Source organism: Cetorhinus maximus, unplaced genomic scaffold (assembly GCF_964194155.1).
Source record: "Cetorhinus maximus unplaced genomic scaffold, sCetMax3.hap1.1 HAP1_SCAFFOLD_2800, whole genome shotgun sequence".
In the NCBI taxonomy this organism is placed as follows: Eukaryota; Metazoa; Chordata; class Chondrichthyes; order Lamniformes; family Cetorhinidae; genus Cetorhinus; species Cetorhinus maximus.
This window is the reverse complement of record NW_027598731.1, coordinates 1-20,865: the sequence shown is the minus strand read 5'-3', so window position 1 is coordinate 20,865 and position 20,865 is coordinate 1. Positions and strand designations below refer to the sequence as shown.

The 20,865-nt window shown below is 41.1% G+C and overlaps 1 protein-coding gene across 1 annotated transcript in view; it reads right to left on the bottom strand.

The window, feature by feature from the left end:
- Positions 1-19,934, bottom strand: part of LOC144677641 (sushi, von Willebrand factor type A, EGF and pentraxin domain-containing protein 1-like) — a gene marked incomplete at its 5' end in the record, with an annotated part of 36,018 nt that extends 16,084 nt beyond the window's left edge. Inside the window, 6 exons of the mRNA XM_078537681.1 lie at positions 1,568-1,664; positions 4,371-4,562; positions 13,552-13,734; positions 14,818-14,891; positions 16,940-17,036; positions 19,743-19,934. Coding sequence (XP_078393807.1) covers positions 1,568-1,664; positions 4,371-4,562; positions 13,552-13,734; positions 14,818-14,891; positions 16,940-17,036; positions 19,743-19,934 — 835 coding nt within the window. The remainder of the gene's footprint in view (positions 1-1,567; positions 1,665-4,370; positions 4,563-13,551; positions 13,735-14,817; positions 14,892-16,939; positions 17,037-19,742) is intronic.
- Positions 19,935-20,865: the final 931 nt, after the last annotated feature.

The window sequence follows — 20,865 nt, the reverse complement described above, 5'->3', positions numbered from 1 at the left end:
CAGATGTTCTTGAGCATGCAACAGGCAGCGTAAAGGGGAGTCAGTTTATGTTGTGTATCTATATTTCCTAAAGGCATAAAGTGGCTCAGTTTCCTGCAGAAGAACTCATAACATTGGAGGTGATATCTTAGCATAGATAGAGAATTGGCTAACTGACTTGAAACATGCAGGTTATATGGGTCATTTTCAGGTTGGCAAAATGTAACCAGTGGGGTGCCACAGGGATCAGTGCTGGGGTCAACTATTTACAACCTATATTAATGACTTGGATGAAGGGACAAAGTGTATTGTAGCTAAATTTGCTGAAGATACAAGATAAGCAGGAAAACCTTTGAGAACGATACAAAAAATCTGCAAAGGAATAGTGATAGGTTAATTGAGTGGGCAAAAAAATTGGCAGATGAACTATAATCTGGAAATGTGAGGTTGTCCACTTTTGTGGAAAAAAAGTAGAATGCTAAAGAGAGAGAGACTGCAGAGTACAAGGATGTCCTTGTACATGAATCACAAAAAAATCACTTACCCTGCAGGTACAGCAAGCAATGAGGAAGGCAAATGAAATGTTGGCCTTTATTGCAAGGGCAATGGAGCATAGAAATGGGGAGACCATACCTGGAGTACTGCATACAGCTTTGGACTCCATACTTATGAAGCATATGCTTTCATTCCAAGCAGTTCAGAGAAGGTTCACTAGGCTGATTCTTTGGATGAAAAGAGTTGTCTTAGGAGGAAAGGTTGAGCAGGTTGGACCTACACTCATTGGAATTTAGAAGAATGAGAGGTAATCTTATTGAAAGAAGATTCTGAAGGGACTCGAAAGGGGAGATGCTGGGAGGATGTGTCCCCTTATAAGGGAATCTAGAACTAAGGTTGGAGTTTCAAATTCGGACATCTCATTTAAGACAGATGAAGAGGAACTTCTGATCCGCAATCAATGGAATTCTCTGCTCCAGAGAGCAGTGGAGACAGAGTCATTGAATATATTCAAAGCGGAGGCCAACTGATTGTCCAGGGAGTCAAGGGTGATGCTGGCAGGCAGGAAAGTGGAGTTAACACTTCAATTCAAACAGATCAGCCACAATCTTATCAAATGGCACAGCAGGCTCAATGGGCTACTCCTCCTATTACTCATGATCTTATGCCGGATTTTGGCAGCTTATCATGGGAAGAGTTTTCATGCATCTTGACTCAGTTGAACAGTAGTATTAAATATTTTAAGGAAGTAAGCACCAAGTTTCAATTCTGAACCCTCAGATTATGTACTTCCTTTGAATAAATTGTCATGGTATCTAGCTGATGGGATTTGGACACTCAATTCAGTTGTTATTGGGTGAAAATATAAGCACATTAACTTTCCATATTGTAAAATAATAAGACAACCAAGTTATAGAACAGGAAAAATTATTCAAAGGCAACGCAGGAAATCATCACCAGAAATAAACTGAGCAAGTGGTTTCCTTCTTGGGGAAGTTACCACGACAGACCTCAACTTAAAATCTGAACAAAATATAATCTTTTACAACAGAGTGAACAACCTCATTCAGTGATTGATAAACTGGACACTTACCCTTCATCGCAATAAAAAGTAACTCTACTTCCAAAAGTGGTATTTGGTGCAATATAATATCCATTCTGCATCTCTCCAGGATTGCCACAGTTTTTTGCTAGAAAAAAAAGATGTTAAAATACACCACATCCTCTCATGGGGTTTTGAATGCAATTCACAGTTTAACTTTATGAAAACCACTGCATGGGTTAGCTCCAATTCTTCTAGGATTTATATTCAAGTTTTCACAGCAATGGAAATTAAAGAATCTGTCCAATGATACAAAATTTGATAATGTCATGACTTTGCTTTCAATGTAAGCCCAAGGCAATCTCATAAAGAATGTGTTTTACCAGTCAATCCAAACTCAATGAATGATCCTGCTTTATTTTAATAATGGTTATATCTATTAAGGCCATGGTAGAATATGGCCAGATTAATAAAGAAAATCGCAGATGCGCAGAAGTTCAGCAATTTCCTTGGCAAATTTGTGATCAAGACAGGTAAAGAAATTTAGATAGCCTCTCATCACTTTACATGTGAAGCACTTTGGGTGTTTGTGAGCAATGACGTACTCTGATGTGCAGTCACTGTTATTTAAGTAAATAAGGCAATCATTCTGCACACTGAAAGCTCCCACAGCAGCAATGAGATGAGTGGCTGGTGAATCCATTTATAATGAAGGAAATGTGTTGGCCAGGACACTGACAAAAACAATTTCAACATGAAAACAAACTATTGGAAACATTGAATAGGTCTGACAGCACATGTGGTGAGAGAAACAAATGTAATGTTTCAGGTTGAAGTGCAACCCTAGGTTATTTGCTTGCATCCTGCTGTGAAAGGTGAACATGAAACATTGACTCAGTCAACAAAGCCAGCCACTGCCCAGTTCAGCAGTTCTGGTCTACAATTCAACACAAAGAATGAGAGGTTGCATATATCTTTATGGACAACAGCAAGAACTGTGCATCAGTCAGATCTCCATCACAGCCCAATGGCACTGTTCAGGCACTAGCATCTTTCCCACTTACACAGGCTGCTCTGCTTTTGCTTCGCCCATGAACAACTGGGTGAATTACCTGGCTTACACTCTTGCCAATTCTTAACAGCACAGCATAAACCTGCCATGTGGAGGTCATCTCCAGGGGCAATCATAACACTCCATATTGCACCATGATTAGGGTTGACTATGCAAATCACAATTTTTCAGTGACTGTTGTAGTATTTGAGAGCTGGCCACACCCAGGTGTACATGCTGATAAGTGCTTCGCATTCTCTACACTCAGTCGAAGTCTTAAGACACTATTAAGAAACTATTAGAAACATTGAACAGGTCTGACAGCACCCGTGGCGAGAGAAACAAATTTAATAGGCAGAATTTTCTGCCAGTTGGGCAGGCGGGCCCGACCCAATCTCCGGCAGGTGGGGAGACGATTCCTGCCGGAGAAGCGGGCCCCGCCACCATTTTACGTGGACGGGCCAATTAACACACGCCCAGAGTGACGTCCAGCGGGAAGCACTATGTGCTTCCTGTGCGGCCGAGGGGGGATTCCCCAAAAGCAAGAGTGCGCTCTTTCGCGCATGTGCACAAAAGATCGCACATCTCCCTGATGCTAAGTGCTGCCTCAGGGAGATCGCTTCCACGTTGAAAAATATAAAAAATTAAGAAAAGAAAATTACCGAACGCCGCCCCCCCCATCATGTGACAATGTCACATGTGATGGAACATGTTCATAATTTACATAATAACTTTGTTAAACCGTTTAAAACCCTGCATGAAACCTCATCCCGCCGCTGGATGAGGTTTCATGTTTTTTCTAGTTGCCGTTGGGGCTCCTGGCCTGCCTGCCAAACTTAAGGTTGGACGGGCAGGTCCTTTAACTGCTTAATTGATCCATTGATCAATTGAGGCCATTGACAGGTTGGCGGGCGCGCAGCTGATTTTGCTGAGCCGCCGCCTTCCTGAAAATTTTAATGGGATGCGGTGATGTCGGGAATTCAGCCCGACGTCATCCTACGTCAATTTACGCGTCGGCGAGTGGGCCCCGCCCCCCCAAAGTTAAAATCCTGCCCCCTATTTCTGATACTCAGTAATTAACCTAGCTTCTGTTCCAATTTCAGAAGCAACAAAAAAGAAAATTAATCATTTCACCTCACTGCTGCTCAACCTTGATTAACGAATGACAACAGATTCTAATATAGCCAGTTCAGCGAGAAATATACTATTGACATACATCTGGATATGGTTGGATTTTAATAGGGTCATGAAGAAAGGGAAGACAGGCGAGGAACAGGAGGAGCACAAATTTACCTAAAGGTTAACACCCTTCTTGGTGACTAAAGAAATGACCTATCATGGAATAACCAGCAATTTCATGATGGCAAAGACATCCAAAAATATATATCCAGTTTCAATTGTTAGCAGGCTTTTTGTTTGATTACTCATTGATAGCGTGCAAACATAAGACGTACAAAAGACTTGGTTTTCAAATAACAGCGTCCAATACTCTGGTGTCATTAGCACCCAGCGTAGAACACAAGTGGTTCCCATTACTGATCAATATCCAGCGATCCTTGTTGAGATTTTTACTGCATATTGGGTTAGAAATGATTCAAGCCAAACTATGGTGCCGCCTACATTTGAGGCACTCACCGTCACTCAGACTCACATACAAGAATGGTCACTTGGCTTAGTACCAAAAAACTGCCTGTCTCTACAGAAATGAAACCCAGCACAAGTCGTTTCCTTTGAGAGAAAACGGATCAAGGGAAAAAAAGTGAGGGCAAGGGAAGAGGGGAAATAAAATTGCTCATTACTTACGTTCACAAACAGCCCGCAATGGTGACCAAGTTGAATTTGTCCTGCAGGTAACAAGTCTTGAACCCCCTTCCTGAAACACGTAACCTCGGTAACATCTGTAACTAACTTTAGTACCCACAGGAAAGGTGGTCAGAGAAATATATTTATCATCTGGAGTGCCATTTTCCAATATTGGAGGCTTGCCACAGTCACCTTTAAAAAAAAAACATCAAGTTCATAGTTTCAACAAGTCTCTTCCAGGTCAAGGTCACATGTGGAAGGTATCTCCAAATCTAAACTACCTCAGGTCTTTCAGTCTAATACTAGCATTTGATCTTTTAAACTTGCATTTTGATTTTCTGACCAGTGTCAAATTCATTGATTTTTTTCTTAGCCACCTTCCTTCTTCATAATGGCATTCCCTTCTACAAATGAGTCCAAATTTACGATTCGCAAGGACCAAAAATAAAACAAGTATGAAATACAAATGACGGTGGCGATGTCCAATACAAGCACTCAAAAACAAATTTAAGAACTTCCTGTGAACACCAAATTACTCATTTAAAAAAGTGAAAAGATGATTTCCAAAAGATAGTTTCCCAGGAACTCAGCCAGGGAAAGAGAGAGAAACAGAATGGGGAATTTTAATCCTACATACAAGATGGAATCCAGGTGCACAGCAATTAAAATTGCCCTGCAGGCTTGCTCAGATGCAGAGCTCAGTTCATTTGGTCATTTAATTTAACCTGGTCTTTTGCACAGGTGGAAAAGGACACTTTTCTACAACTGCCTTGCTAGTTTCTGAGATTTATCCCAATTCTATCAGGAACTGACTGCAAATTTAACTGGCAATCTGAGCCAGAAATCTAGTGTGGTATTCTTGGCAGGTACAGTTGTGAGAAGATCCTTTGGGGCTAGAAGTGACCAAACAGGAAAGTTTCAAAGTGGGCTTTGGGAAAAAAAATGTTTTTAGGAGGCCAGGAGACATGCTCCATTGGACACATAAGAAATGATCCCATGCTTTTAGGTGATCTCTTCCTGATCAACATACACTTGCAGAATCCTAAACATAAGACACAATACTGGCAATTTTAGTCCTAGCCAGCTGCCACCTAACATTTGATCTCTCAGGGGACAGCTATTACCCTCCAAGTTTTGACAAAGAAAGAAAGCAAGTGTCTTTCTTAATCCAAATTTTCACCTGGGAGGCAAATCTTATCCAGGGTAGGATGTGAGCGGATGACCTTTGAACAAGCCACAGTTTGCAGACAAAGCAAATGAGTTGCCAACAAGGAAGAATGGAGAAATTAAGTGTAAAAGGTGTCCATAAGTGAGAAAAGCATCGATAGGGCTGAAGGGTGGTGGTGGTGGGGGGGGAGAAAAAAAGGGCGGTAGGGCAGAGGTAGGACGTAGTCTTGGCAATGGCTGGGATGTGGGCTGTGGAACATCGTGCATCAAACACAATATCAAGGCTTCACAGAATCTGATTCAGTTTGATTGGCTGCAGGTTGGAAGGGAGGAATCCGTGGCAAAAGTAGAGTTCATTGCAGTCAACAGCAACAATAGCTCTAGTCTCCCTGATATTCAGTTGTAGGAAAATTTCACTCATCCACAACTTCATGTCAGTCTGACAGCATAACTAGTCAGAGATTGAGGAAAATGGAGAGGTACAGCAATGGGCAGAGTTTTCCACCTGTCGGTGGTGGGGAGGGGAGAGTTTAGGATCGGGCGCGGAGGCACACCTCTGATCTGCACCGCCATTTTACATGGGCGGGCCAATCAAGCACGAAAGAGCGCACTCATCTCCTTGAGGCTAAGTGCTGCCTCAGGAAGATCGGCGCCACACTAAAAAATCTTAAAAATAGAAAAAATAAATTTCCCTGACATGTCCCCTCATGTGACATTGTCACATGAGTTGGGACCGGTCCTTCACTTTCAAAGACACTATTATTACATTTTTAAAAACCTACATGAAACCTCATCCCACCCATGGATGAGGTTTCATACTCTTTCATGCTTCCAGGGCTCCCGGCCTGCCCGCCAACCTCAAGGATGGACGGGCACGTCTACAAATTACTTTAATGAGTTGAAATGGGGCGGGTTCACGTCGGGAGTTCCACCCAACGCCATTCCGTGTCATTTTATGCGTCGGCGAGCTGGCCCCACTCGCCGACCGGGAAATCTTGGCCAATGTTTCTTCAACATTTCATTCAAACTAGAATATACAGTGATGTCAATTGTATTTCATTTACTCCAAGCAGAGGGTTCTTTGAGAAAATTTTATGGTAATGGCAACGAGATGCAAACAGTGAGCTTTCGCCGTTGGCTGTTCCTCGGGAGTGACAATCAAGCATTTACTAACATTTCATTCTGGAGCTGCACAGCACATATTTCACTTAATGCAGTACTGAGGGAATGCTGCATCATTGGGCCAGCTAACTCCAATGCCGACACTGTAACAAATATTTTTCATTGGACATGGAGCCCTTTTGTGCCATTATGACAGAACTTAATCAAGTGATTTATTTAAGAGTCACTTATTTTTCTTTGTAATTATTTTCAAGTCCAGCTGGATGAACTTCAATATATCATGCATTGCATCATGTACATATTTGAAAATTTGTTGCTATTGTTTGACTTGGTTAATTTTTATAAAATAAAATTTTATTTTATAATATAAAAATAAAAATCAGAAGAATTGAACAAATATGGAATGTCCTGAGCGCCCATAAAAATGAAGTTACCAAACAATTCCAAAAAAACTCAAAAATAGGAAAAGAGACAAGTTAAAGAAAGATGTCGACAAACCAAAATTACTAAAAATGTGATCAATATTTGAGCCATAATTTGTTCTATAGTTAAAAATTTTGAACAGTGAACTGTGGACTTTCCTCAACAGAGAGATTTAGTTTTACAGATTTGAGTCAAGGTCCATCCACATCTTGTAGTTTCACCCTCAAGCTCAAGAAACGGTTACTCACGTGATTCACAGGTAGGTGGTGGTGGCACAAATGTGTTATTTTCACTACATTTAATAACACTCTTTCCAACCATTTTAAAACCCTCATTACATTGATATGTGATAGTATCCAGATATTTGTATGGAGGTCGAAAACCAGTCACTATCTGTCCATTGCTAGGCGTTTGAGGGCGATCACATTGAACAACTGCAAAAAGCAATCAGAGAGAGAGAAAAGATGAAAGTATGCAGCAGGTCATATGACAAGAGCAGATCATCACAAACAACAATAAGAAATACAATCTCGCATTTCTACTTACACAGCGCAGCTATTTGCATTTTCAGCTCCTCTAATACATTTCTCTACCTTAACCATCAGAATCTCTCAAATGTTTAAATCCATTGAATAATTTGGCTGAAGGTTAAGCATTATTTGTGATAACCTTTATTCGTAAACTGTGAAATGATTTAGATATGTTAACAAGTCCTCCCTCAACATTCTTTTCTCTAGACTACAACACAATTTCTGATCCGTCCAAAGTTCATTCCTTTTTGCATTTGGAACTATTCTTGTTGCTCGTGCTTGAATCCATATGATGTACAAGCAGCACGATGAGACAACATTTTACTGACTGTAACACCCAAGTTCTGAGCGAGAAGGGATCACCTCAAGTAAACGTCTGAATATTTATCATACGAACAATGAAAAGAGAAAACATTTCAATTTTTTAAAAACTTGTTGAAAATGACAGGTGATGTCATGAAGGACAAGCAGTTTGAGAAAGCAAAAGCTAGATATTTGACAAATGGAACTATCTTTACCCATGTCAATCAGTAAAATGACTTGTCCAGCAGTAGTAGTATGGGAACAAACCGTGCAAAGATCATGCTTCAGAGGGGCATTTACACAAGCGATTTATGATCAAGAAAAAAGGTGCATAAAATTACTATAATAGCTCCTAAATCCCTTAATTAATCTGATTTCCAGTTACACCTCCGTTAAGGCAACAGTAAAACAAAATGGATTTCAACAGACCCGGCAAAGCACAGTGACAGTGATAGTCAAAGTGAATTTTCTTAACTTCGGTTCCTGCAACAGCAACTTGATGCAAAAAGGCTGGAGGCTTTTCACACTTGTGTTAGATCTTAGAATGGCTTCCCCCTGACACATAACCTCATCTCCTTTATACATGTTTCTCTCCTTAATGTAAATTCCATTGTTCCAAGATGTTTTTGCAACTTTACTCTTCTCATAATATTAGCACAGACATCTCAGGGCAGAGGGGTAAAAGGCTAACATATCATCCACTTTCTGGATAACATGCTATTCCTGCATGTTAACTCAGTGCCAGCATTTCCCAATCTCTTCCCTACCAAAATAAATAACTTGACATTTCTCCCTATTATGTTCCATCTGCCACATCCTGGCCCACTCACTTAACATGTCCAAGTTGATCTGGTGTTGCAATCTAGTTAAGGACAATTTACATTTAAAAAGAGATCCGAATACTTTGTTTGAACCACTGGAACTATACCACAAGATTTCTTGTTTTAAAAACAAGAAATCGAAGCTGAAGAACCCTGTTTCAGATACTACGAAGTAGGCTTTGTAGTCTTCAGTATATTAACGGCATGTCTTTATTCCCAACTTATAACTATAAACATAGCTTATAGTTATAAAATGTATATAAACATACAGTATAGAGGGTCAGGTATGGAGCAGACTCCATCCTAGGTCTTACACATCCCTGTCCAACTCTAGACAGACCCTGGCTCATGTGCCTTCTTGTACTATGGCCTGCACTGTACTCAGTCCCACATCAACCCTGTATGAACCAGATCCTACTGCTACAAAACCTTTTCAAATATAAAAAGGATTAAAACAAAACAAATATACATGTTATGCATGCAGGTTTACTTTTCATTCCCAAGAATTCTCTCATAAATGCACAGCAATCTTAAGGGTGGGGACTACCCTTAAATTATGCCAAGGTCCTCTGCAGAATTTTTTCTCAGCAGCAAAACTTTATTTACCCTCTCTTAACTGTGGCTGTCTTAGTTCTTTGTTCTGGTAACTGTTCCAATATTTCCAAGCTAATTTAGTGGTTACTTTTTTTTTGCAGTGAGACACTTGAGGCCTACTGTAGCTTCTCCCGCTGGCTTCAAAACAGGCAAGCTTGCAACTTCTGTTTCCTCAAAAGATTCAAACGAGAACAAGCCTCACTCACAATCCACACCATCAATTTTGACTTTGATTTATTCTGCTTACAGTGCAGGTCTATTCTAACTGTTATTTACTCTGGCTAACTTCCCTCAGTGAGCAGCACATTACATGGAGGTCCAGACTGCGACTATACTCAGCAACCACCCAGATAAACAGGAACCAGGTAACTTCCCTGAGCTCCTCCCATCTCCATGACAACGTCGCCTGCTCTGGGCTGTCCTCAAAATGATCAAGGTAATTGTTTCTCATTTACAAATTCTTTCAGCTGAAGTAAACAAATTTTCACAACCTTTCAAGGTTTACTCAATGCTTTTAAATTAATTTAACTCCATCTCCCAAAACAAAAACCCTCTCTCTGGACTGCACTACTTTGCAAGCACTGCAGACATCACATTTCCAGCTCTTAAGTAAGCCCAGATGCTTTTTTATAGCTCTCTCTCTCTCCTGACTTAAACTAAACAAAAATGGGTCACCTCTTGACCTACTATTTATTAATTGCAGCAATCTCCCGGCTTTCAGCAGAGTTGACTCATCAGAGTCTCAGCTAGTAGAAATACAGGGCTCTCAGCACAGCTTTCAAATGGAGTGTGGCTTGGCCAGAATGAACAGCTAGGAGTTTGTGGAGTGAGGGAACCTAAATGGTCAATCTCTTTCTAAAAATCTAGTTAAGTACAAGCTAAATGCAGACAAAAAAACTACTATTTAAGTTTAAATTTCTCCAGTCTTAAGCAGGGGTAAAGAAACTATTAAAGACCACCTGTATTTAGCAATTAGGTAACAAGCTTAATCTGGTTTCTAGCAGACTTGACTCATCAGCGGCTCAGCTAATAGAAATACAAAGGTCTCAGTGCAGCTTTGACAGAGTGAGCAGCTTGGAGTTTGAGCAAAGAGGTGCTTTTTCTTTTTCCTTTTCTAACTTTTTCAGGTTCTTACTTCGGTACAGAGAAAGAAGCTGACTGGTGAGTAACTGCTCAGTTATTGTAAAGTTAAGGCATGACAGGGCAGCTCGGACAAGTGGAATGTATCTCCTGTGGCATATGAGAAGTCATGCATGCACCATGTGCCCTACATAATCACATTTGCACCAGGTGTCACTAAGGACTAAGGAGGCTTTAAAAATTAAGCTGGATCTTCTGAGCACAAGGAAGCCTAACTAGGTACTTTTTAAAAGATCCTAAAAGTATTTTTTTAAAAAAACTTTACTAAGATCTGAAGATGCACCCAATCAGACAACAGGTTTATCAGGCTTTTAAAACTGACTTAATTAGTCACAATTGGTGAAGTAGATACCAGGGCAGACATGGATTCTATTTAACATCGTACCCAAATGATGGTGCCTGCGGCAGTGCACCACTACCAGCCTTTGTTTTTGTGCTTCAAGTCCTGAAGTGGGACTCGATCCTGCATCCTTCTGGCTCGGATGCTAGTGCTACCAGAGGCATGGCTGCTGGCAGTCAACTCCAGGGGTAACAAAGACATGATTAAGCAAATGAGCAGGGGCCAGATTTGGGTGACAGATGTGGAAATAGGCTGTCATGATTATGACGACATGTGGCTGGAAGTTCACTTCAGGGTCAAATATCACACCAACCTTGTTAATAGGCTGGTTCAGCCTCAGACACTTGTCAGGGGGATTGAGCAGTCAGAGACACAGGTCTCCTGCCCAATATCTATAGGCTGCCTTTAAAGAGGCGATATAGTTTGGCTACAGTAAAGGTACATTCTCACAAGGGGGGAGGAAAAAGACAAAAACAACCAACAGCAGAGTAATGTGAAAGAGAGGGAGAGATGAAGCAGAAAAAGGGTGCTTGAGGTTAAAGGAGAGATGAGGCTAATGAGGTTATTCTGGTGTACATGGATTTCCAAAAAGCATTTGATAAAGTGCTTCAAACAGGCTTGTCAGCAAAGTAAAAGCTGACTGAAAAAGTAGAGGGTAACTGTGAACAGTTGTTTCAGACTGCAGGATGGCATGCGCCAGGGCTACCGGAGTCAGTATTAGGGCCGCTGCTTTTCTTGGTCTATATTCCATGACTTAGGCTTGGATCTGGGTGTGCAGTGCACAATTTCAAAATTTACAGATGATAAAAATCTTGGAAGTATTGTGAACTGGTGGCAGGAGAATAGTGATGGACATCAAAAGAACATAGACTGGATGGAGGAATGGGTGGATGTGTGGCAAAGGAAATTTAATGCAGACAAAGTTGATAGTGGCAATATGTAAAAACAGCTAAGGGTGCAAGAGCAGAGGGATTGGGGTATATGTGCAAGAATTTTTGAAGGTGGCATGGCTGGTTAAGAAAGGTTGAAAGAAAGGTAAAGAAAGGTTTGTCTACTGCATTCGCTGCTCCCAGTGCAATCTCCTCTACATTGGAGAGACCAAACGCAGAGTGGGTGACCGCTTTGCGGATCACCTTCAGTCTGTCCGCAAGCATGACCCAGACCTCCCTGTTGCTTGTCATTTCAACACACCACCCTGCTCTCATACCCACATGTCCGTCCTTGGCCTGCTGCAATGTTCCACTGAAGCACAACGCAAACTGGAGGAACAGCACCTCATCTTCTGACTGGCACTTTACGGCCTTCCAGACTTAATAGTGAGTTCAACAATTTCAGATCATGAACTCTCTCCTCCATCCCCACCCCCTTTCCGACCCCCCCTTTTTCCAATAATTTATTATTTTTTTTACAAATAAATTTTTCTTTTCCCACCTATTTTTAAATTTATTTCAATCTATTGTTTTATCTCCACTTTTTAAACCATTTCAATCCCTTCCCCCACCCCACTCCCATGAGGGCCATCTGCCACTAGCATGTCCTGCTTGCTACCCTTAATGTCCCCATTAGCACATTCCTCGGATAATATCACCACCGTCAACTCCCCTTTGTCCTTTTGTCTATGACACCTTTGGCAATCTCTTCTTTGCCTCCACTTATCATTGGCCCCCTATCCAGCTCTACCTGTCCCACCCCCCTCAACCAGCTTATATTTCACCTCATTTCTCTATTTCCTTAGTTCTGATGAAGAGTCATACGGACTCGAAACGTCAACTGTATTCCTCTCCGCAGATGCTGTCAGACCTGCTGAGTTTTTCCATGTATTTTTGTTTTTGTTTCAGATTTCCAGTATCCGCAGTATTTTGCTTTTATTTAAGAAAGGTTGATGGCAGGTCATCAACATACATGTGGAAGCAGCAACAACACAAGTCAGTTGAGGGCCAACACGCAGATGAGAAATGGAGGGCACCAGGGATAGATCCCTAGCTGGTACCGGAGTTAATAGTGCAGGACAGACAAGGGAAGCCATTGCAGCGATTCTACAACTATCATTAAATAGAGAATAATGAAACCAGCATGAGTGCAGTCCCACCCAGCTGGACAACAAATGCTGTATTTGGGGGTGGTGTAGTTAGCCATGTTAAACGGTTGCAGACAGGTCAAGGAGGATGGCCTGGTTGGAACAAGTTGTGGAAGGTATAGCCAGCTAGGAAGAATACACTTCAGGGAAGCTGCATCACCTCTCCATTAGTTTTCCATCAAGGCCATGATGATAATCCAATTCTCCACATTGAGATCATGGATGGCAAGGGCCTTGTTCATTAGGGAGCGGACAATCTGCAGGAGGTGCGAAGAGCGATGGTGATAGCTGATCCACTGGCATTGTGGGGGGTGTTGAAAGGAGGAGACTATCCTACAGTGGGGTACACTGGGCAGGAAGCACCATGCATTGATGGAGTTAGAAAATACAATGCCAGTTAGGACTCTGTCTGACTTGGATAGGCAACATCTCTGGCTCCAATTGAATGCTGCAATGGAGTGTAGAGGGCTTTTGGGGAATTCTGGATAGATGAACAATTAATACCACTAACAACATCAATTGTAAATTCAAAGAAAACCATTCTATTGATAATACTGCAAATGATTAAACCAGTAGCTTTTAGTGTAACTGGACAATAAACCTGTGATATGTTCAAACTTCTCATCTGCAGGAAAGTTGACAATTCTGATCTGTAGTTCTGTACCTTGACATCTTGGTGGATCCTTCGTCCACTCTCCATTTGCTCCACAGGTGATGGTGGCTTCACCAATCAGTGAGTAGTCCTTATTACAGCGATACCGTGCTACACTTCCAAATGTCCAGAACTCTCCAGATGGTGATGAAACTGTCCCATTACTAATAGAGGGAAGATCGGGACATGTGACAACTAGGGAAAAATGAAATTCAGTCAGACTGTCAAATCAAATGTCTCAGTGGCAAAGCATTCTAGTTCACCAACACAAATAGGTATTTTCACTTCTTTTCCACTAGCCTATAACTCAATGGACAACCAATATTATATAGATTGGTTATTGAGGGTGGGGGTGGCAGCAGGGGGTTATGAGGGAATTCCAGTTGCTTTTACATTGATGTGATTTCATTTCATATTTGAGATCATTGGATGTGAACCATCTATATTCTGCTAAAGCAAAGGAGGAAGATCAAAACAAATCTTTTTCATGAAAGCTTTTTCCACAGCAAATTAGAGTATCTAAACCAACAGCCAAGACAGACTGATGCCTAACAGCAACTGAATATTTTAGACATGGCCCTTCATCAGTTCTCTCATGTGCTGATTAACGTACCATCCATTTTCAGCACTCTCTCCTAATTTGAGTTGAACAAAATACCCGACAATTGTGAAATTTGAACATTTTGATCACGAGAAAATTAGCCTCTGAGACACAATAGGATATTTGAATGTCAAAGAAATTCCTCATTGGAATTTCCAGTGGTAACTGCACTACTCTGTAGCAGGGAAGGTGTCAGAACTGTGCAAATGCAAACAACCTGGAACTCATTAAAAGTTATATGACTGAATCCAGGTGATAAGTTTCCTACATCAAAATGCATCAGGTTTAATTTGGTTTGTGTAGCTTCTAAATTCAAGAGGTATAATTCAGTAGTTGCCAAAAGGTTACTGCAAAACTCTTGCTTACACAGTATTTCTAATACTTGAAGAATGTTTTTACTTCTTGTTCCACTCCAGCCAATAATCACTGTGGTATTCAATGACCCTTGAAAGACTGCTCTTGCAGAAGAGATTAGTAAGGAAGCAGAGTCCATATGATAGCAGAGACTGAATAACAGTTAAGGTACTAGCTTGATTAGTTGAATGGTTGTTTCTTCAGGTTAAGAATGAAGTGTCAAAAATCAAAGTATTACTTATATTGCTGTAGCATAGTTCAATCCTTGGGCACAGAAAAAAACCAAGGCAACCATTCTATGCCACTTAGAACTCCGAACTTACGTTCACACGTTGGAATCTGGCCATCCCAACCATCAGCTGTACATAACCGGTAGTCCCTACCAATCATGTTATATCTGGAAAAGAAAAAGAAATCAAGAAACTGCTGCAGTAATATAAAAAATTACCTAATATCAAAAATGAAACCGATTTCTTCTGACACACCACCTGTTCTAAAGGTGATATGAATTAGGATTTATAATGGTAAATAACATTTTAATTCATTAGCAGTGGAGCAGAGTGAAAAGCAAAATAACTTGCATGGTCACTACAGAACTCCAGCTGGGCCATCAGCAGCCTACGTCCCAAGCACATCACCCCTCCCCCGCACCCCCCAACAAAACCTTCTACTTTTCTGCCTCAATCCCTTCACCTTTCAGTCAACTTCTTTGATCAAACTCTTTGTCAGCTGCCCCAATATCCCCTTTCCTTATTTGGCTCAGATATAACTTTTGCCTGGTAATGCTCCTGTGAAGCACCATGGGAATGTTTTATTACAACGGGTGCTAAATGAATGAGCATTGATGTTGCTGGTTTTGTGAAAGAAATCATGTTTGACAGATGTTCTTGAGCATGCAACAGGCAGCGTAAAGGGGAGTCAGTTTATGTTGTGTATCTATATTTCCTAAAGGCATAAAGTGGCTCAGTTTCCTGCAGAAGAACTCATAACATTGGAGGTGATATCTTAGCATAGATAGAGAATTGGCTAACTGACTTGAAACATGCAGGTTATATGGGTCATTTTCAGGTTGGCAAAATGTAACCAGTGGGGTGCCACAGGGATCAGTGCTGGGGTCAACTATTTACAACCTATATTAATGACTTGGATGAAGGGACAAAGTGTATTGTAGCTAAATTTGCTGAAGATACAAGATAAGCAGGAAAACCTTTGAGAACGATACAAAAAATCTGCAAAGGAATAGTGATAGGTTAATTGAGTGGGCAAAAAAATTGGCAGATGAACTATAATCTGGAAATGTGAGGTTGTCCACTTTTGTGGAAAAAAAGTAGAATGCTAAAGAGAGAGAGACTGCAGAGTACAAGGATGTCCTTGTACATGAATCACAAAAAAATCACTTACCCTGCAGGTACAGCAAGCAATGAGGAAGGCAAATGAAATGTTGGCCTTTATTGCAAGGGCAATGGAGCATAGAAATGGGGAGACCATACCTGGAGTACTGCATACAGCTTTGGACTCCATACTTATGAAGCATATGCTTTCATTCCAAGCAGTTCAGAGAAGGTTCACTAGGCTGATTCTTTGGATGAAAAGAGTTGTCTTAGGAGGAAAGGTTGAGCAGGTTGGACCTACACTCATTGGAATTTAGAAGAATGAGAGGTAATCTTATTGAAAGAAGATTCTGAAGGGACTCGAAAGGGGAGATGCTGGGAGGATGTGTCCCCTTATAAGGGAATCTAGAACTAAGGTTGGAGTTTCAAATTCGGACATCTCATTTAAGACAGATGAAGAGGAACTTCTGATCCGCAATCAATGGAATTCTCTGCTCCAGAGAGCAGTGGAGACAGAGTCATTGAATATATTCAAAGCGGAGGCCAACTGATTGTCCAGGGAGTCAAGGGTGATGCTGGCAGGCAGGAAAGTGGAGTTAACACTTCAATTCAAACAGATCAGCCACAATCTTATCAAATGGCACAGCAGGCTCAATGGGCTACTCCTCCTATTACTCATGATCTTATGCCGGATTTTGGCAGCTTATCATGGGAAGAGTTTTCATGCATCTTGACTCAGTTGAACAGTAGTATTAAATATTTTAAGGAAGTAAGCACCAAGTTTCAATTCTGAACCCTCAGATTATGTACTTCCTTTGAATAAATTGTCATGGTATCTAGCTGATGGGATTTGGACACTCAATTCAGTTGTTATTGGGTGAAAATATAAGCACATTAACTTTCCATATTGTAAAATAATAAGACAACCAAGTTATAGAACAGGAAAAATTATTCAAAGGCAACGCAGGAAATCATCACCAGAAATAAACTGAGCAAGTGGTTTCCTTCTTGGGGAAGTTACCACGACAGACCTCAACTTAAAATCTGAACAAAATATAATCTTTTACAACAGAGTGAACAACCTCATTCAGTGATTGATAAACTGGACACTTACCCTTCATCGCAATAAAAAGTAACTCTACTTCCAAAAGTGGTATTTGGTGCAATATAATATCCATTCTGCATCTCTCCAGGATTGCCACAGTTTTTTGCTAGAAAAAAAAGATGTTAAAATACACCACATCCTCTCATGGGGTTTTGAATGCAATTCACAGTTTAACTTTATGAAAACCACTGCATGGGTTAGCTCCAATTCTTCTAGGATTTATATTCAAGTTTTCACAGCAATGGAAATTAAAGAATCTGTCCAATGATACAAAATTTGATAATGTCATGACTTTGCTTTCAATGTAAGCCCAAGGCAATCTCATAAAGAATGTGTTTTACCAGTCAATCCAAACTCAATGAATGATCCTGCTTTATTTTAATAATGGTTATATCTATTAAGGCCATGGTAGAATATGGCCAGATTAATAAAGAAAATCGCAGATGCGCAGAAGTTCAGCAATTTCCTTGGCAAATTTGTGATCAAGACAGGTAAAGAAATTTAGATAGCCTCTCATCACTTTACATGTGAAGCACTTTGGGTGTTTGTGAGCAATGACGTACTCTGATGTGCAGTCACTGTTATTTAAGTAAATAAGGCAATCATTCTGCACACTGAAAGCTCCCACAGCAGCAATGAGATGAGTGGCTGGTGAATCCATTTATAATGAAGGAAATGTGTTGGCCAGGACACTGACAAAAACAATTTCAACATGAAAACAAACTATTGGAAACATTGAATAGGTCTGACAGCACATGTGGTGAGAGAAACAAATGTAATGTTTCAGGTTGAAGTGCAACCCTAGGTTATTTGCTTGCATCCTGCTGTGAAAGGTGAACATGAAACATTGACTCAGTCAACAAAGCCAGCCACTGCCCAGTTCAGCAGTTCTGGTCTACAATTCAACACAAAGAATGAGAGGTTGCATATATCTTTATGGACAACAGCAAGAACTGTGCATCAGTCAGATCTCCATCACAGCCCAATGGCACTGTTCAGGCACTAGCATCTTTCCCACTTACACAGGCTGCTCTGCTTTTGCTTCGCCCATGAACAACTGGGTGAATTACCTGGCTTACACTCTTGCCAATTCTTAACAGCACAGCATAAACCTGCCATGTGGAGGTCATCTCCAGGGGCAATCATAACACTCCATATTGCACCATGATTAGGGTTGACTATGCAAATCACAATTTTTCAGTGACTGTTGTAGTATTTGAGAGCTGGCCACACCCAGGTGTACATGCTGATAAGTGCTTCACATTCTCTACACTCAGTCGAAGTCTTAAGACACTATTAAGAAACTATTAGAAACATTGAACAGGTCTGACAGCACCCGTGGCGAGAGAAACAAATTTAATAGGCAGAATTTTCTGCCAGTTGGGCAGGCGGGCCCGACCCAATCTCCGGCAGGTGGGGAGACGATTCCTGCCGGAGAAGCGGGCCCCGCCACCATTTTACGTGGACGGGCCAATTAACACACGCCCAGAGTGACGTCCAGCGGGAAGCACTATGTGCTTCCTGTGCGGCCGAGGGGGGATTCCCCAAAAGCAAGAGTGCGCTCTTTCGCGCATGTGCACAAAAGATCGCACATCTCCCTGATGCTAAGTGCTGCCTCAGGGAGATCGCTTCCACGTTGAAAAATATAAAAAATTAAGAAAAGAAAATTACCGAACGCCGCCCCCCCCATCATGTGACAATGTCACATGTGATGGAACATGTTCATAATTTACATAATAACTTTGTTAAACCGTTTAAAACCCTGCATGAAACCTCATCCCGCCGCTGGATGAGGTTTCATGTTTTTTCTAGTTGCCGTTGGGGCTCCTGGCCTGCCTGCCAAACTTAAGGTTGGACGGGCAGGTCCTTTAACTGCTTAATTGATCCATTGATCAATTGAGGCCATTGACAGGTTGGCGGGCGCGCAGCTGATTTTGCTGAGCCGCCGCCTTCCTGAAAATTTTAATGGGATGCGGTGATGTCGGGAATTCAGCCCGACGTCATCCTACGTCAATTTACGCGTCGGCGAGTGGGCCCCGCCCCCCCAAAGTTAAAATCCTGCCCCCTATTTCTGATACTCAGTAATTAACCTAGCTTCTGTTCCAATTTCAGAAGCAACAAAAAAGAAAATTAATCATTTCACCTCACTGCTGCTCAACCTTGATTAACGAATGACAACAGATTCTAATATAGCCAGTTCAGCGAGAAATATACTATTGACATACATCTGGATATGGTTGGATTTTAATAGGGTCATGAAGAAAGGGAAGACAGGCGAGGAACAGGAGGAGCACAAATTTACCTAAAGGTTAACACCCTTCTTGGTGACTAAAGAAATGACCTATCATGGAATAACCAGCAATTTCATGATGGCAAAGACATCCAAAAATATATATCCAGTTTCAATTGTTAGCAGGCTTTTTGTTTGATTACTCATTGATAGCGTGCAAACATAAGACGTACAAAAGACTTGGTTTTCAAATAACAGCGTCCAATACTCTGGTGTCATTAGCACCCAGCGTAGAACACAAGTGGTTCCCATTACTGATCAATATCCAGCGATCCTTGTTGAGATTTTTACTGCATATTGGGTTAGAAATGATTCAAGCCAAACTATGGTGCCGCCTACATTTGAGGCACTCACCGTCACTCAGACTCACATACAAGAATGGTCACTTGGCTTAGTACCAAAAAACTGCCTGTCTCTACAGAAATGAAACCCAGCACAAGTCGTTTCCTTTGAGAGAAAACGGATCAAGGGAAAAAAAGTGAGGGCAAGGGAAGAGGGGAAATAAAATTGCTCATTACTTACGTTCACAAACAGCCCGCAATGGTGACCAAGTTGAATTTGTCCTGCAGGTAACAAGTCTTGAACCCCCTTCCTGAAACACGTAACCTCGGTAACATCTGTAACTAACTTTAGTACCCACAGGAAAGGTGGTCAGAGAAATATATTTATCATCTGGAGTGCCATTTTCCAATATTGGAGGCTTGCCACAGTCACCTTTTAAAAAAAAAACATCAAGTTCATAGTTTCAACAAGTCTCTTCCAGGTCAAGGTCACATGTGGAAGGTATCTCCAAATCTAAACTACCTCAGGTCTTTCAGTCTAATACTAGCATTTGATCTTTTAAACTTGCATTTTGATTTTCTGACCAGTGTCAAATTCATTGATTTTTTTCTTAGCCACCTTCCTTCTTCATAATGGCATTCCCTTCTACAAATGAGTCCAAATTTACGATTCGCAAGGACCAAAAATAAAACAAGTATGAAATACAAATGACGGTGGCGATGTCCAATACAAGCACTCAAAAACAAATTTAAGAACTTCCTGTGAACACCAAATTACTCATTTAAAAAAGTGAAAAGATGATTTCCAAAAGATAGTTTCCCAGGAACTCAGCCAGGGAAAGAGAGAGAAACAGAATGGGGAATTTTAATCTTACATACAAGATGGAATCCAGGTGCACAGCAATTAAAATTGCCCTGCAGGCTTGCTCAGATGCAGAGCTCAGTTCATTTGGTCATTTAATTTAACCTGGTCTTTTGCACAGGTGGAAAAGGACACTTTTCTACAACTGCCTTGCTAGTTTCTGAGATTTATCCCAATTCTATCAGGAACTGACTGCAAATTTAACTGGCAATCTGAGCCAGAAATCTAGTGTGGTATTCTTGGCAGGTACAGTTGTGAGAAGATCCTTTGGGGCTAGAAGTGACCAAACAGGAAAGTTTCAAAGTGGGCTTTGGGAAAAAAAATGTTTTTAGGAGGCCAGGAGACATGCTCCATTGGACACATAAGAAATGATCCCATGCTTTTAGGTGATCTCTTCCTGATCAACATACACTTGCAGAATCCTAAACATAAGACACAATACTGGCAATTTTAGTCCTGGCCAGCTGCCACCTAACATTTGATCTCTCAGGGGACAGCTATT